Source organism: Mchenga conophoros, linkage group LG11 (genome assembly GCF_057382185.1).
Source record: "Mchenga conophoros isolate Kocher_MC1m ecotype Shallow Benthic linkage group LG11, M_conophoros_male_GT1.1, whole genome shotgun sequence".
In the NCBI taxonomy this organism is placed as follows: Eukaryota; Metazoa; Chordata; class Actinopteri; order Cichliformes; family Cichlidae; genus Mchenga; species Mchenga conophoros.
Window position 1 is genome coordinate 12,821,592 of NC_140536.1, and position 17,081 is coordinate 12,838,672.

The 17,081-nt window shown below is 41.6% G+C and overlaps 1 protein-coding gene across 3 annotated transcripts; it reads right to left on the reverse strand.

The window, feature by feature from the left end:
• Nucleotides 1–147: 147 nt before the first annotated feature.
• Nucleotides 148–16,463, reverse strand: zhx1 (zinc fingers and homeoboxes 1). 3 transcript variants are annotated; one of them, XM_085290950.1, is made up of 10 exons: nucleotides 15,630–16,463; nucleotides 12,988–13,318; nucleotides 12,412–12,875; nucleotides 11,885–12,088; nucleotides 11,364–11,579; nucleotides 10,519–10,683; nucleotides 9,140–10,363; nucleotides 8,988–9,016; nucleotides 8,351–8,417; nucleotides 5,414–5,544 (listed from the first exon to the last, which is right to left on the reverse strand). In XM_085290950.1, exons 2-9 carry the CDS (start codon nucleotides 13,202–13,204, stop codon nucleotides 8,387–8,389), a joined length of 2,550 nt encoding a protein of 849 aa, XP_085147076.1. In that variant the 5' UTR covers nucleotides 13,205–13,318; nucleotides 15,630–16,463; the 3' UTR covers nucleotides 5,414–5,544; nucleotides 8,351–8,386. The 3 variants fall into 3 exon arrangements, with proteins under 3 accessions (XP_085147075.1, XP_085147076.1, XP_085147078.1); XM_085290952.1 differs by lacking the exon at nucleotides 8,351–8,417 and having other exon boundaries at nucleotides 5,417–5,544; XM_085290949.1 differs by lacking the exons at nucleotides 8,351–8,417; nucleotides 8,988–9,016 and having other exon boundaries at nucleotides 148–5,544.
• Nucleotides 16,464–17,081: the final 618 nt, after the last annotated feature.

A 17,081-nucleotide genomic window follows, 5' to 3' on the forward strand; every position in this document is an offset into this window, starting at 1 on the left:
AGCTGGATCATTATGTAGGGAAACAAGAATTTATGTTTTCATTTTTAACAGGACACTATGCCAGACTTTCTGCACAACATCTGAATTTAAATGTCCTGAAACTTCATGTTTCATTATTTAAAGCAAAATGCTTCTCACATGTTCACATCCTTTGATCCAAATTTATTGGGTTTTGTCCTCAAACAAGTATAAAATATAAATCTTTTCTAAATCAACCTATCAAGCCAGAGCCTCAATAACAGCTGGGATTTTAAATTAACATTGCACACATTTCATGTCTCACAGCTGCTAGCTACAAGCTGAGGAGTGCAGGGACCACAGAGAGTATTTTCAGCCTTCTACAGCAACACTGGAGAAACAATCACACACACCAGGATTAATCAAAGGTCATCACAGAAACTTTAAGTTAGTGGAAATGTTGGTTCCACAGACGCAGAGTAACAAGGATTTCAACTTTGTAAAAGCCTCAGTAGGTCAGTTTCATTCAGAGAATCTTCTCCAGTCAAAGCCTATCAGGAGATTATTTACAGCTATAGGAGTCGGTACCGCAGTTAAATTTAGGAGCGATATATTGAAATGGCTTCAAACCACTGGTTAAAGTGGAGCGTACATGTGTTCGTCCTGCATTATCTGTGTCTGTGGAGAAACAACTGTAACTAATTACATCCAGACACTGTCATGAATCAGCAAAAACAGATCTGAAGGTACACAGAGTACTGATGCAGAAAAGAAAACACTTGGGATCCAAAGCAAACCGCACCGACATGAAGGAAAAATCTGATCAGAATACAGAAGGTAAAAACTTTACAGTGAGATTAGAAAAAAATCAATTCATGTCCACAGTTATTTTCAAATCTGACAACGTGTATTTTCTAAAACCAAAAAGCTGGCAGCTGTAGAGTGAAAACATCTGGATTGCTGTAAGAAACATTCAGCTAACTACCTTTAAATACAGAAAACAAGTGAGGACTATAGCAGAAGTACAGCAGGTACAGATATGACATATGAGCGTAATAGGACCGCAGGTAAACTACTCAGATCACAACGTTAGCTTTTAGCTCTACAGCACAAGGTTAACTGGGATACGTGATGAATGCTGGATATAAAATCATAACTCAGTGAAAAGACACGGCAGCCTCGATATAAGCTACACATCTGTGTATTTATAGCTTCAAGAACTGTAAGACCAGATTAGACTTTACCAGAAAACATCTTTGAACAGCTGCTAATGGGACCACATCACTAATATTTATTGATGATGTGACTGCTGACAGAATTAGTAGAATGAATTTTAAAGTCTACAGGGTTGTACTCTCCTCTCAGACACACTCAAATGCTGTAAAACTGTACAACCATTAATACAATTCTTTCTTTAAATGCCTTAACTTAAAGCTGAAAGTCTGCACTTACATCACATCTAGATTGCTTGATTTAAAATCAACTTGAACTGTGGTGCTGTACATAGGCACTAACACAAAAGAAAAACGTGCCAGTGTCCAGATATTTATGGTTCTGACTGCATGTTTATAAAGTAATTTAGGATTAACATTTGAGCCCGAGCGATCAATACTGGTCAATGTTAATGATTTGCTGACCTACTGGTATCAGCATTTATATTTAGTCAATAAAAACTAAAATGCAAAGAAAAGGCAGGAGAACCAATCATGTTATGAGTCCTAACGTTGCACAGTTTGTCCACCAGAGGGCACTCTCAACTTCCCATGTTTATAATCTGCACTGTCATTTTATCATAATAAGGACTTAGTAATAACTATGTATGTTCAGAGAATGTTTAGGTGCGATTTTCTATGTCTAAAAGAAAACAATACTGGCTCATAACTTTTGCACTGTCCACTTCCTGCTGTGACAAAACAAATTTCCCACGTGTGGGACTAATAAAGGTTATCTTATCTTATCATTAGTTGTGTTCTAATTAGCACCTCAAATATGAACACACTATTAGCAAGCACAATTCATTCAAACATTAATCCAGCTGACTGCATGTCTTTTCTCTTGAGTTATGATTCTACATTTTTGCAAAGTACCAAAAAGCCACTTGTGCACAGTGAACTCTAAAACTGATTCTAATTAAAAACACTAATCTATTGTACATATTGAGCCTGTCTTGCTAACAGGAAGTCCACTGTTGACTGGATAGAGTTGCAATGACAGTTTTCATAGATAGAAACATATAAAAACCATTCAAAACAGATCGACTATAATAATGAAACAGCACACTGTAAAAGACTGTGGGCTGGATACCTGGGGGCAGCATGAAGCCTAACCTGTAGACTAAATTGAGTACTGACTGCCATTTTGTACCATGTATAGACATTAGCATATGAGATCATAAATGCTTAGAAAAGAGCACAAAACGGCTGCACTTGGGGTGTTTTTTTAAAAAAAAATGTTGTGCAAAATAGAAATAAGTCATTAAAATAAGCCCCTCTAAACTAAAAGTAGCTCAAACTTAGCAAATATTCCAGTGATTTGAGCAACATTTTCAAAAGAAAACAGGTCCTCAAATCGCATTTTTAAGCTACATTTTCAGTTTAACCAGGATGAGGCTTCTACTGTGCCAAGTATACCAACCCCAAATATGTACAAATGTTGTTTGTCTTGGTTATTGCATGCAGTATTAGACAAAAGTATTCTTTAAAACGGTGACTCTGTTATTTTCATGACCAGGCACTCGTCACATGATGACCAAACAGATAAAAGGTTTCAGCTGGATTAAAGCTAAAGATGTTGGAAATCTAACCGCAGTGACTTCTAGTGCGACAAGTGCCCGGGGATACGTTCTAAACACTATCAAAATTCAGAACTTCAAGGTGTCTGTTTAAGGACTTAGAACTGAAGTTACCAATGTTAGCTTCAGTGTAGCTAGGCATCTAACAGCGTCAGCAGAAAGCAGAGCTCGCTCATGCATCATCATTAGTTTGAACAATCCTTCCTTAAGTTTACTGATTTCCAAAGTTGAGAGTTGGTGAAATTCTGTTCAAAACAAGCGACGAGCCACGTAGGCACAAAGGTTAACCTGCAAAGCTTCATCGGTTTCTCTCTCCTGTCAGTGAAGAACAGCAGTCGGGACAGTTCGCAAAGAGTTTGAAAGAGTCAAGAAAACAGAGAGTGGAGCTTTATTTGGTAGTCTTCTCGCCGCAGAGGGAAAGCTGTGCCACGTCTTCATCACAACGATTCCTCCGATGAGAGAAAGCAACTTTATCCAAGAACGTCTTTTAGTTTTCCAAAGCGTTTTTCAGTTTTCAGTCCCTTTGCCTCTGTGCCTGCTTACGCTGCAGACAATTTACCGAGACAGAGAGCCAATACGACGCTGCTAATGTTTACACCTTGGGAAGTGCGCATCATGTAATAGTCACTTATTTGACAAACAACACAGGAGGAGAGGGGTAAAGCAGCGGGCAGGGGGGTGTAGAAACAAGAGGGAGACGCGGGAAACGGTTCCCTTGATTTAAAGCAACAACAGGATTACAAGACATATAATGCAAATGCATTTTCATACCAAGAAATCTTGAAAAATTGGGCTCAAATTGTGCAATTTAGTGAAACAACATGTTGGGTGATTGTTCTATTATTTTCAGCCATATAAACATCAAACTATGAAACAAATATATTATTAAAAAAGTGATTAAACTGGTAACATTCCAGGTTAGTACAAATAAAAAAAAAAGGCAAAACACTGGTTCAGTTTGTAGTCATACAAAACAGATTTGGTCTTCCATTTCATGGAATTAAATGAGATTAAGGTGCCTAATCAGTATTTAGTCCACTGAACACAAGTGGACAAAGTGCATTGATTTTTAAAGTTTACTTTAGGTGCTTCAGGTTTCTCTCTTCAGTGCAGAAAGGAGTCAGATTGTTATTTGAAATACTGCCTAACTGTTTTTGCTTTTATTTTTCTAAAGTACGAGTCAGAGCCATCGTGATTCACAGGCCTCATATCATTGATGTGGTGCTAACTCCAGTCTTGTTAAGGTGAGAACTTGCTTTTATTTGCACGATTTTAGGGAAACGTACAGGTCACAACTAGTAAAACACTGCAGCAAAGTTTTTGCGTCTGTGTTGTTATTTCAATGGAACCAGAGGTCCATCTCCCAGTGGCCCTTATTTAGTGCACAAATGGTGCCTTTGTAGCTCACTGCCCAGAAGACAACACATTCAACTTCACATAAATGCTCTCATTCTCATGATCTACACAAGCCCCTTTAAAAAGGTCAGAACAGATCACAGGAGGTGTTTTATCAAAAGGTGAAAGCAGTGCATATTAAACGCATTCTTTCCCATCCGACCTGTAGGTGTTATGTTAAAAATCTATAAGAGTAAAGAAACAATGAGCAAGTATAAAGGGAAGACTTGAATAGACATCCTGTGTTATTTAATGCCTGGCCTTGGCATTCATTCAGCATTAAGGTACTTTTTTTCTCATATCATTTCACACAGATCATCAAATTCATGTCAGCTCGAATAACCTGCTGATTCTCTTGATCTGCTCTTCACAGGTGCTAAAAAACAGGTAAAATGAAATCCCACAGTCATGTGCTGGTTTCACTGGATACACCGCTCAGCAGTGACATCTAGCTGCAATACATTTTCAAGCACCTTTTTAAGTACAACTGCTCAGAGGAGGGTGGGCATTCACAGAATTACAAATTGATATTTGAATTCAGGCCCTTGCTCACAACTTATCAAACACTCCTTCCAGAAGAAAAGCAGCATCAGTGTCTGAAAGGGGGCAGCTTAGTAGCTTCATTTAAGCAGGCAAGGAGTGCAAATTAGAAAGGAGCAAAATCTGTCGTTTAGACAGTTTGCTTCCTTTAAAAAAAAAAAAAAAAAAGGGTTTAATGGATGTGTTTGGATTCAACATATTTTTGGATACCTATCTCACTGACAGTTGTCATCCTCAGCTCAGCTTGAAGATTGTATTTCACGCCATTCCTCTTTATAAACATTATGTAGGTGCTGCTTTATAAGCGTTATCAAAGTTTCATGTGCCTCTGTGTGGGGTCGGATTCTTGTTTTCACCTTAGTTACAGTGAGAGATTGATCTAAAGCTAATAGTCCGTGTCTTAGTGTCACATAGACGTGACTCGGAAACAGCTTGAAAAGCAAATGAATGTGGAGAACTACACATGCAAATCAGTGGATAAAAACACTTGGTCTAGCTAAGTGCCGTCCAGCGTTGATTCCTCCAAACAGTATTTCTTGTAACATTCAGTTAAGCTTCACCCTGCTTCCCCACAATTGCTAGTCTTCAGAAACGGACAAAGATTTCTTGACGCTGCGTGATGGCTCCCAAACCTCACTGTCGTCTGTGTCATCACCATCCTCCTCCTCGTCCTCCTCCTCATCTTCTTCATCTCCCTGCCCTGCGCCTGTCTGCTCGTCGGTGGCCATTGACTCTCCCTGCGTCTCCTCTCCTTCCTCCTGTGTTCCTTCGTCTCCATCAGTCCTCTGTGCGCTCGGTTCCAGGAAAGGATCTAACCCCCCGTCCAAGCGTCGCTGCACCTCGGCGAACCACTCCCTCACCTTTCGACAAACAGAGAAAGAGGAGGTCGTGACCTCAGAAGGTTATTTCTCAGCTTCGAGGTGGTTGAAAATACTTTCACTTTACTAGTGAGTGTTAATGACATGAAGACCAGTTAGGTCCATGCAACCCTTAGTACGTTTTCTGTAACAATCCTGATTATCTTTTAACTAGTGGCACAGAGACAACCCTAGCCTCAGGGGGTCACAAACTAGCATAGTGCTGGTCCAGGATAAATGGAAGGTTTGCCTCAAGAAAGGAATGTGGTGAAAAATCTGTGCCAAATACCAAATCTGTGTCAAATAAAGTGGACTCATTCATTGCGGTGAGTCATGGAGAAATAAGAGAGCAGGCAAAAGTACTTTAACTCATTATCTTTTGACTAAATATACATTATTGGGCCACATCTCTTAATCTTTGAATTCAGCTTTTTTCCAATGTCATTGCAGCAGATGTACAATATCAAGTAACTAGCATGACAAAGGGCCTTTATAAACATTTGTAAAAGAACAGGTTGTTCTGCAGAGATCACTGAATTTAAGCGTAGTGCTGTAATAGGATCTCGTCACTGAAAACATTTCCAGATATTTCTAGGTACAGTGTTTCACAATCAGTGGTAAGTGGTAATACAGCAAAGTGAAAGTGTTTAGGAACCACAGACACTCTGCCGTGAAGTGAAAGTTACAGAGCGCTCTGCTGACTCAGTAATTGCAGAGATCCAAACCTCCTTTGACATTAACATCAGCATCCCAGTGTCGACTGGGAGCTTCATTGCACTAAATTCAATAACTGAGCAGCTCCTTTAGATGTTCCATGTAGGTGGCCCAGTATTTTGTCTATACAGTATACAGCGGTCCCTCGCTATAACGCGGTTCAGCTTCCGCAGTCTCACTGTTTCGCAGATTTTTTTTGTGCAATTTTGCATGCTTTTTTTTAACAGAGCATTGTGTTCTGCGTCCTGATTGGCTGTAGATAGAGCTGGGCGATATAAGATTTTTTCATATCACAATATGCTTTTTTCATTTCAGGCGATAACGATATATATCACGATATAACCCAAATAACTATATTTGTAAGATTTAAATGTGCCGTTGCTCACAAGTAAAATGTGAAATAATCAGCAGCTTGTTTTGATTTAAATATTTATTTCCCATAATAAGTTCAACAGGGTAGATGTACTTAAAATGAGGCTTCAGTTTAGGCAAAATAAAGGCAAATATTACAAACTACACAAAAGGGAGCCGTTAAAGCGTTTAAGTTTCAAAATAGAACAAACAAAACAGACTGCTAAATTGTCAGTTCCACGTAGAAACAAAATATTAATTCTAAAAATAAATCTTAGTTTATTTTACAGAAGAAGAGACAAAATTGACTAACTTTTTTAATATTGCTTTGGAAGCGCTGTCTGAGAAATGTTTATGTCCAAGGAGTTGGTAACGAGGATCCATTACCTTAATTAGCTGCTTGAATCCTTCATTGTCGACCGTGTTTATTGGTAGCATGTCTTTAGCAAGACAGTAAGCTATGACATTCGTTATGTTGATATGTCTCTTAGCTTTTTTGTCATATGGTAAGACGCTGGAGAAAGCCAACTCAATTGACTGTTGCTGCTTCTCAGGGATTCCCCCTGGTTGTTTTCGATGACGAATTAGCGCTTTCAGTCAGAGATTGAGCGTGCTCTAGTGGGTGGCACTGCTTCAGGTGATAAAAAAAAAAAAAGGTTTGTTGTATTTCCAGACTTTGTGGGAACATGCTTTCGGCACAATTTACAGTGGGCGTTACTCTGTTTTTTGTCAGACTTCAAATAGCTGAAATACCTCCACACTACGGAACTTCTCTGGCCTTTCCTTTTGACAATCTCTCCGGCATTGGAACCGTCATCTGTGTTCTCTTCGGTAACCTGGTCACCCAAGCTCTCGGTTGATTTTTCTCTAGTTGGCACACTCATTTCCTCCATTACCCGGCGGCTGGCTGCTTCCCAAACAAATACACACGTGCGGCTTGGCACTTGTGCGGCTTGGCACTTGTGCTCACAAGTCACGTGACGTGGTTCGGCTCTGCGCTACTTAATTTGGATTGGCTGTTCTTTTTTTTTTATAAGAGAGGAAGAGCGAGAGAGATGAGGTCTATTGCAACAGTTTCATTTTTCTATCGAGAAAAAGTTATTTCGCAATACATATCGTTATCGTTCTATCGCCCAGCTCCAGCTGTAGACCACTGTCAATCAATCTCCTCTGTGCCGTGTCTCCAGTACAGTACAGAATGCGTTCAGCTTGTCAAATTTACACAAATCTTCGATCGCTAGCAGTGTGACTCTGAAGTGCTGCACTGTATGTTTGTAAGTTTTCTCCCCAACAAACACAACAATGCCAATAAAACGTTTCGCACCGCAAAGGCAACCGCGGGTGCCTTTGGTTTCATCCTATAATACTGATAGTGTTTAAACAAGAGAGAAAAGTGTCTGAGAAATGTGTATAAAGTGTGTAGTGAGGGGTTTTACAGCCTTACAAAATCTATAATAACTGTAAAAAAGAAAGTTGGCTACTTCGCGAATTTCACTTAACGCGGGTTATTTTTAGAACGCAATAAACGAGGGACCACTGTATACCAAATCATCTCATAAGGGGTTTTTTTTTAGGTAAAAACAAAGTATTTAAAAACCAGAATGTCAATAATACAGAAGCTTATCAAGCTCATAATCCAACACAGTCCACAGGCTACTGTAATGAGTGAAGAACAGAAAGGAGTCTAAGGAGCTTGAAAAAGAAAAGCGTCTGGACTTTTTTAAGTTGCTTGAAGACGTTTCACCTCTCATCCGAGAAGCCACTTTTCTTCCCAAGCTCCTTAGACTACGATGACCTGGATGACTGAGAACCTTCATAGACAAACAGAAAGGAGGTTACAAGTTTTCCTGTTACTATACTAACTAAATTGCACAAACTAAAGATAATTAAACTAAAACTAATTAAAATCTACAAGAATGCACACAAACAATCATATTCATGGTTATGGGCACTTTTCTCAAAAATTGCTACTCAACCTAGGGCAGGGGAGTCCAACTTCAGGCCTCTAAAGGCAGTCTCCTGCAGGTTTTAGATATCACCCTTGGTAAACACACCTAAATCAACTGACTAGTTCACTACCAAGCCTCCGGAGAACTTCAAGACATGTTGAAGAGGTAATTTAAATCAGCTGTGTTGGATCAAGGAAACATCTAAAACCTGCAGGACACCGGCCCTTGAGTCCTGGAGTTGGACACCCATCCCTAGGTGGTGTAGCGATTCTTGGGAAACGTGTCTATAAAACTATAAATACAACCCTGACACTGAGCAGAATTTAGGTGAAGACCTTTTAAGTGATCGCTGTGCAAGTTTCTCTAAAATCTGACCAATATTTATAATTCTTGTGAATTGCACTATGAAGGACGGATGGACAGATGCCTCACCATTGCATCCGTCCATTTGGCTGGATGAGCTAAAATAGGAAGAGATTTTAAAAAAGAAATATTGTTCAATTCTGCAGTTATTATTGTTATTATTATTATTTTACTTTCCTCACCTAAGAGGAAAGGTGGTCCTAGGAGTTACTTGTTCTTACCTGTTCATAGCTCATGTTGGTCTTGGTGACAAGCTCGTCCAGATCTTGCTCATTCAGGAAGTGGTGCTTCAAGTAGTACTCCTTCAGGATCTCCTTCCCAGTCTTGAACTTCTTTGATGGGGTTGGCCGGTCGACATCCGAACTTAAAGAGGTGGACCTTCTTGGCTGCTTCCTGGTTCGGGATCGTCCCCACCCACGATTTCGTACACGTCTTTTCCGACTGCCGCTTCCCAGTTTACTCCCACCTCCGCTGTTTGGTCCTTCGATGTTGCCACTTTGGTATTGAAAGAACCACTTCAGGTTTCCGTTCTTCCAGGAATACCGAGAGTCTCCGAACCAGCTGACAATGTAGGAGCGAGGAAGGCCGCTTTCCTCTGCCAGCTGATCGTACTCCTCTGGTGTGGGCCACTGGGTCCTAACAAAGGCACTTTTCAGAATATGGAGCTGCTCCGGAGTCTTTTTACTCTTGTCCTTAATGTCCTTCTTGTTGCTGCTGGGCAAATGCTTGGTGCGATTCCCAGGAGGAGTTTGACTACCTTTTCGAGATGAGGAGGCAGGAGGTGAAGAAGAGGCCGTTGCTCCTGTTCCTCCCCCTTCTCCTGCTTTTGCTCCATCTGTTTCTATTTTTCCTCCTTCAGAGGAATCTGGAGACGAGGTGCTGACGGATGGCATTTTTCGTCTCTCGGTGAACCAGGCGTCAATTTCCCTCCGTGTCAGTTTAGTCTCCGTCCTCAGACGGCTCAGCTCTTCATCTGAAGGTGTGGTGTTCTTCTCAAAACTCTCCTCCAGCACCACAAGCTGCTCCGGCGTCTTCTCCTTAAACTTCTGCAGGGTAAAGTCTGGAAACGGGTTCCACGTTTTGGGACGGGTCTCCTTCTCCTTCACGGGAGGTGTACGTGGAGGATGGGGTGATGTCGGGGTCTCGTCGCTGGAGTCGATAACAATGGTGGTGTTAGCAGCGCTGCTACATGTGCCCCCGCTTCTACCACCTCCGTCGTGAAACACGATGACGTGGCTGTTCTTGGAGTTGCGCTGGTTGTACCTGGTGTCACTGAACCACTTTTTGATCTCCCCTTTCGTCAGGTTGGTAAGTTTCATCAATCGGGCAATTTCAGCATCTGTGACAAAGTGGTTCTTCAGGTAGCTGGCTTTCAGCTCCGCCAGCTGCTCTTTGGATTTCTTAGGTCGCATGCTGAATGTGTCAACACTGAGGGCTGAGTTCTCCTTAGAGACAGAAGGAAAAAGTTACATTTTATTTACATTTTGTTTCTCCAACACAGTTCTAGCTGAAAGAAACACCACAAGGTTATTTTTGTGTACTGATTATAAAGCCATTAAAGGTTCTTCTTGGTAGCACGAGCTGTAAGTGCTTTCCACACCTGTGGTGAAAGAGAGGGAGGCTGGATAGTGGTAGCCCGCTTCAGCTCACTGTTTGTCAGGGTGGGCTGGCAGGAAACTCTGCTGGAGCTCTGGGACTGGCTAGGCAACCCTGCCACTGTCAGGGTGATGGGACTGGTCACTGGAAGGTTGCCTCCTGGGCCAACCTACATAGCATCAGAAAAAAATAATAAAGGACAGAGATGTGATGTTTTGTTTAAAGGGAAAACGTGTTTATAAAACAAAAGTGGTTTTTTTAAGTGTTTAACCGCTGTAATGTTTTCATGTACTTGTGCTAGTGGCTTTTTTGGCAAGACTCCAATTCCCATCTCCTCTCATGTCTGGCTAAAGACCAAAATCAACAGAGGTCAGAACATCCAGCTCACTCAGAAAGAATTCAGTTCTCACACACCAAAGTGAGAGTAATAATTCACCTATTTGTTCTGCATTCATTTGGTATAAGAGGCTCGGTTCCAGAGATGCAAAGCAACGTCAACATTGGGTGTAAAAGCACGAGGGAAGTCTGTGTGTCCATCAGTACTGTTGTTTCTGAGTGGCTAATTTAGTATTACTGGAATTCAGAATGCAATCGCAGCCAGCTTTTATGGAATTGGTTTTTCAAACAGTTAAAGTGATGTGCTCATTTTCAAATCGTCACTGTGACATAAACAGGAAAGCTATTCATATGCGCACACCTTCTTAGATGGATTTGTAATTGATTACTCCTTTGCATTACATTACTACTCATTCAGACTAGTTCATTGTACCTGAGACAAGATGAAAAGCTGAGAAACCCAAGCCAGGTTAAGGCTGGGTCAAATGTAACACGTGTTTTTTCCTTACCTACCTGTGTGAACACGAGGCCAGGCTGGCCCACTATCTGGCAGGTCTGAAGGATGGACTGCAGGCCGTTAGCAGCAGCCGACAGCTGGTGAGCAGGTATGACAGTGATAGTCTGAGGCACAGTGTGCACCGTGCCATTAAACTGCTTCCTCCTGGCCTCTTCCACTTCTTCTGGAGTCCAGCTGACACCGTGCTTCAGCCTCTGAGCTGAGAACCACACCTGCGACACAGATCGAGCACATCTGACTCTAATATTTTGTTTTAAAGTATACTTTAAAACAGTCCGTTTGTAGATGAAAAATGGGAATTCCAATTGAGGAAGCTTTTCACTTGTAAAACAACAAGTAATACTACACTACAAAAACAATGATGGCCATAACACAAAAGTAATTATCAGTAATGAGCCTCTGAATTCCTTACTGGTGACTCACCAATATATCCGATTTTAGTCCTACTTACTTAAATGTGTGAAAAATATTCAAAGTAAGAACTAAGAAATCATGAAAGCTTTATGCGCAGAGGTACCTTGATCTGTTCCTCTGTGAACTGTGTTTGTGCTGCCAGGCTGCTGATCTCAGCCATGGAGGGGTAAGGGAACTTCTTATATGTGGTGCCCAGCAGAGGGTTGGTGTCCATAGCGGCACTGTAGGAGGGGATGCTGCTAAGTGGAATCAGCAGCTGGGGCTGAACTGCTGCTGTGTTTTGCTGGGCCTGGAAGGCAGAGAGCACCTGGAACAAAGACAGAGAGGGATGGAAATGAGAAATGTTATCCATGTAGAGCAGCTAAAGGAGAGATGGTGTCCAAGCTCTATTTGGCAGGCTTCTGACCAGCTGAAGTGTTCCTGAACGAGGCAATGAATATTTATCAGCTGAAGGGCTGCTATTATGCTGTTGATATTTAACATTACAGCAACCCTTTGTCCAAAAGCTTGCAGCAGGTTTTAGGTACAGACCGCTGCTGGGTCTCACCACATGCATTAATTGCTCACAGGCACTGGTAAAATCGGAATTCGTACAGCTGTAAAACACATGACATTATATAGTGTCTCTACCTGTGCCAGACCAGCAGGCAGGACTGTAGGATTTAAAATGGATGACTTCCTCTGCTGTTCAAACTGAGGGGTGATCAGCAAGCCGCCTCCCCCGAGCTTCATGGAGTCGTGCATGAGCATCTCCACAGGCGTCATCGGCCCCGGAGGAGCTTCAATGGGTTCCTGCTCCCCACCCAACTCTCCATCGCCACCTCCTCCAAAAGCCTCCGCTGCCTCGTCTGCCGATTTCAGGGACACAGCGATTCTCTTGGGTTCAGATTTGGTCTTCATCCTCATGATCGGGGTCTTGCTGAGAGAGATGGCAGCAACTGCAGCGGGGTCTGCTCCCCCCTCCTCAGGGGTGTCACACTGTTGCTCGTGGGTGGACTGATCGCTGCTCAGATCCTCAGGAGGATTTGTAGTGCTGCTTTTCAGTGACGGACCGACAGCCTCTCTGTTGTCTACAGTAGATACACCAGGTTCATCTGTAGTATAAACAGTAACAATAATGCAGCATTCATTATTTACAGCACATCTGTGTATACTAAGTATATTACAGGTTTGTCAGGTGAGAATGAGACCAAGAAAGAGTCTTACCTGAATCTGGTGGAGCAGGAACAACAACTACAGCCTGCCCCAGCTCCTCTGCAGTCAGCCCCTCCTCCGTTCCCTCCTTCACCTTTCCCTCCTCCTCCTCCCCAGCGTCTTCCTCCTTCGTTTTCTCTGTTTTCTCCTCCACCTCCTCTTGCTCCTGCTCAACCACATCAGAGGGCACCACCATGCAAGGTGTGGTGGATTTCCGGCGGCTCGACATTGTCAAACCAAACTTTTTACTTCTCCGGCAAAACTAGATGCGTGGCAGAACTGCCGAGACTCACATATCGCAAGCAAACGTGCTCCCACTTTAAAGTCCTTGAATTCTGTATTTCTGTTGAAAAACACACACACAGACAAAACAATTATTCAAATAATCTGCCCACTGTTGCTTAAGCGTTGCTATTGTTGTTATCAAATCTTTCCTTTGCTGCCAAAGGTAAGAAACTGTGTGTGGGACAGGAGTTCAGTTTTCAGCTGTGTATTTGTTACTGAGTTGAGTGTTTTAAAGAGGCACGTAGGGAAGGGCATTACAAGTAAGCCCAAGCTATTTAACCTGAGTGAATGCAGGTTTAATTAATTACAAAGCGTAATTACGCTGAAGGCTTAAAACTCCAACTTATTCTTACAAAATGACTGGACGGGTTTTTATTTATTGTTTCTTTTATTCTTTGTGTTTGATTTTATTAACAAATGACTTCAGGCCCCCGGTTTGGACGGGCAATCCTTAGGAAAGCTGCAACACCACAGTCTGTAACATTCGCGCTATTTTAAGAACAGAAGCTTAATGATTGTCTAAATGTCATGCATTTAGGAGACATCTATGAACTGGAGCTACACATGCTGCACTAGCTTTGTACAATTACCACCTTCAGGATATGATTCATAAAACCCACATAAGACTTTCACTTCATCTTTAAGGCTTTTACCACTTGACTAGCAGTAAAGGGGTCAATGACGGTGGGGTTAACCTCTGATACTGTTACCAATTTCAGTTTAGAGCATTACTATGGAATCATGCTGACCGGCAGCAGTCACTATTTAAGATTAAACAATCACCCAAACAAATCATTGATTAACACAGTGAGTTCCACTCTATGCTGCAGATGAAGTCCCCATGAGGTGATTTCTTTTTTCATCTCGAATGAAGTTATTCATTATGTTCATTCATCAGTATACTGCAATATGTGTCTTTAATTACTTGATGTGTGATGTGACTTAATGATGATGTTATAATAGTGAGACAACTAGGCCAGTTAAGTTATATTTTTACATAGTGCACTGCACAGGCTACGAACTGCACAGTCCTTCAGATGATGATGTAACTGCATGAAATTGTGAGGCGTAACTAAAACTTGATCAGCTGAGTTCTCTGCCTCCTAAAGTCATCACAGACACTTGTGAATTTATACCAGAGACATTAAAAGGGAGATACTGCAACAGCAAACATGGTGCTACAAGCATAACTTCAAAGAGTGAGAAGATTGTTAAAAACAAAATCTCATTTTAAGGCAAATTCAGCTAAATTTTAAGCATTTTTTTTTTTTTTATCAGATTTGATGAGTGATTTGATACATGTGGTATATTTGACCGTTGAAAACAAGCAGCATTCAGACAGTGTATGTCACATGTTATTAACAGGTTATTATTAGACTATTAATAACAGGTGTTACACATAATACATTGGGCACAGAAGGTAACAAGAAATAATCATACAGGACTTAAAAGGGGCCGCATCCTCATATACAGTCACGTGAAAAAATCTGAACAAGCAGAGACTGGATCCACTTTGAAACAGTTAAATCCAGCTGAAGAAGATATTCAAATAAATGACAGTAAATTTACATTTAGATAAACAAAGGAGATCCATAAAATTTGAGTCAGGTGTTTGAGATTAGGTGTCGGTGATAACAACCTTCTTCGGAAGTGACAGTGAGTTCTGTTTTATTTAAACTTTGACATCTGTGATCTTGAAGTGTGTGATCCTGTCAAGTTCTAAAGAGCCCTTTGAGGCCTTCAGAATACATCTTGTAGTTGTGGAGACTATAAGTTTGGCAAGGGCTTTTAAAAAGGCCGCTAAAATGACTTAAATTAGTCAGATCAGGATATATTAAAGCAATTATGGTAGGGGGATCATATCATAATCTATTTCATTATTTACATCTCGCTTTAAGGCACAGATTTCCTGCTCAAAAATAATATTTGAATTCACTTTGCATGTGTCTTTGCGAATTAAGAGTTCAACTTAAAAGCTTATGGATGCCAGGTTGTTGACTGTGACACAAGTGCTACAGCAAATAAGCAAACATTTTCCTCTAACACGCCTCTGCACACGCTTTGAGCCAACTTCTCCTGACTTGTTGCTGGTAAAGTCACCCTAACAGATTACACAGAGGTGTGGACGGCATGCTACGCTGCTCTGCCATCATGCGCTCATTTGCATCAACTGTTAGCAACTCAATAATGTGGAGGTGTGAGCTAGCTCATTCGTTATAATTATTAATGCCACGTTCAAGCTACGAATTATTAAACAAAATATGGTTAGTTCGACTCTAAAGCATCCGACACGTACAAAGAAATGGGCCAACTAGCCAGTGTTAGCCGGGCCAGTCATAATTATTGATCACGTCTGGCGGTAAACTTACTGGAACTACTGAAATGTGCACTGTGTTGCTACCAGGCTGTCGAGACAAGGCGAGGAGTGATTTCCTGGGTCTCAGCAGAGCAGCTCTCAGCTCCTCTCTGGTGGTATCTGTTGGCGTCTCTGCTTTCCCCCGGCTAACCGCTCAGACCCGAGCCTGGCCCGGGACCGCAGCAGCGTTAACGTTATCCGGGCAAACGGGTCTTCCCAAACCCAGCCGAGGGACGCAGACAGACAGACGGACCGGTCTAACGGCTACGGCTGTCGTTGGCAGATGCTGGAAAACACCGGACATCTCCCTCTCTCCCCGTCGGAGCAGGTTACTTCACGCCAAAGCGGGGGCTTCTTTGTCAAAGTTGAACCACCGAACGAACGCACGGGAGTTACATTCATACCGTGCTGTTTGCTGACCCAATTCTCTGATTTTTTTTTTTAACGGCAGATTTTTTTAATGATCAAACGGCGTCATCATTCAATGTAATACGTCCTGACGTCATTCCTCGGCGACTCTCTCTGTGCTCTTAAAATTTTTGGGGAGAAATTTTAGGCTACAAAATGCCCAATTTAACAGCACTACAGTGGACTCGGTGTGAGCTTGTTTTGGCCGTGATATCCTTAGAGAGTAACTGCGTGTCAAACAGCGTGTGCGGCGGGCCGTAAACTCATCATTTCCCCGATCCGGCTGCGTGCCAAAATGTCCTTACATGACCTGTCAGGGCACGATGAGAAGCTACTTAAGGACAACACTGACAATGCAGACTTTCCTTTCAACACACGCGATACTGTGTACAGTTGCTGTTCAGGCTTTTCTCGTGATTATTTTCACTTTTGAAAAAAAAAAGGGGCTATTATGTAAAGAGCTTTTTAAGCTGCCGTAAAAAAACGTCTTTTATATATTTAAAATAAAACGAGGTTGTCGCCTCCTTTTGGCTATAAACAATAACAAGAATGCGTCAGAGTATAATGCAACAGTCATACATGAAGCGCGGTATAACTGGTTAAACACTTCAGGTTGTATTTACTTCGCTTTTTGTTATCCGTTAGTTATCACTGGCATTACGCAACCAAAATCAGTGTGTGGATCATTTTAAATGCACTTCATTGAATTAATGTGCCATAATAAAGTCACATGGTTGTTAGGAGACAAGTTATGAGCATCTGTGAAGGGATGAATGCCTAAAATGGGGTCACATTTTTAAAAATCCTGGATCCTCAATTTCCCATAATGCAATTATTTAATCTCTCCGGTCTACCTATTCTTAACAATGGTCGTTAAAAGTATTATCTATATATAAGATCAGATAAGTTTGTTTGTGTAGTCCCGCTGCAGTCGCTGATAACAACTTGTAAAACTTTCTAAACCTGATTGGCTTTCGAACAGTCAACCACAACTTGTAGTAGTGAAATACAGGAAGTGATAGTATTATGATGCTTTCTAATACAGTCTGCTGATACC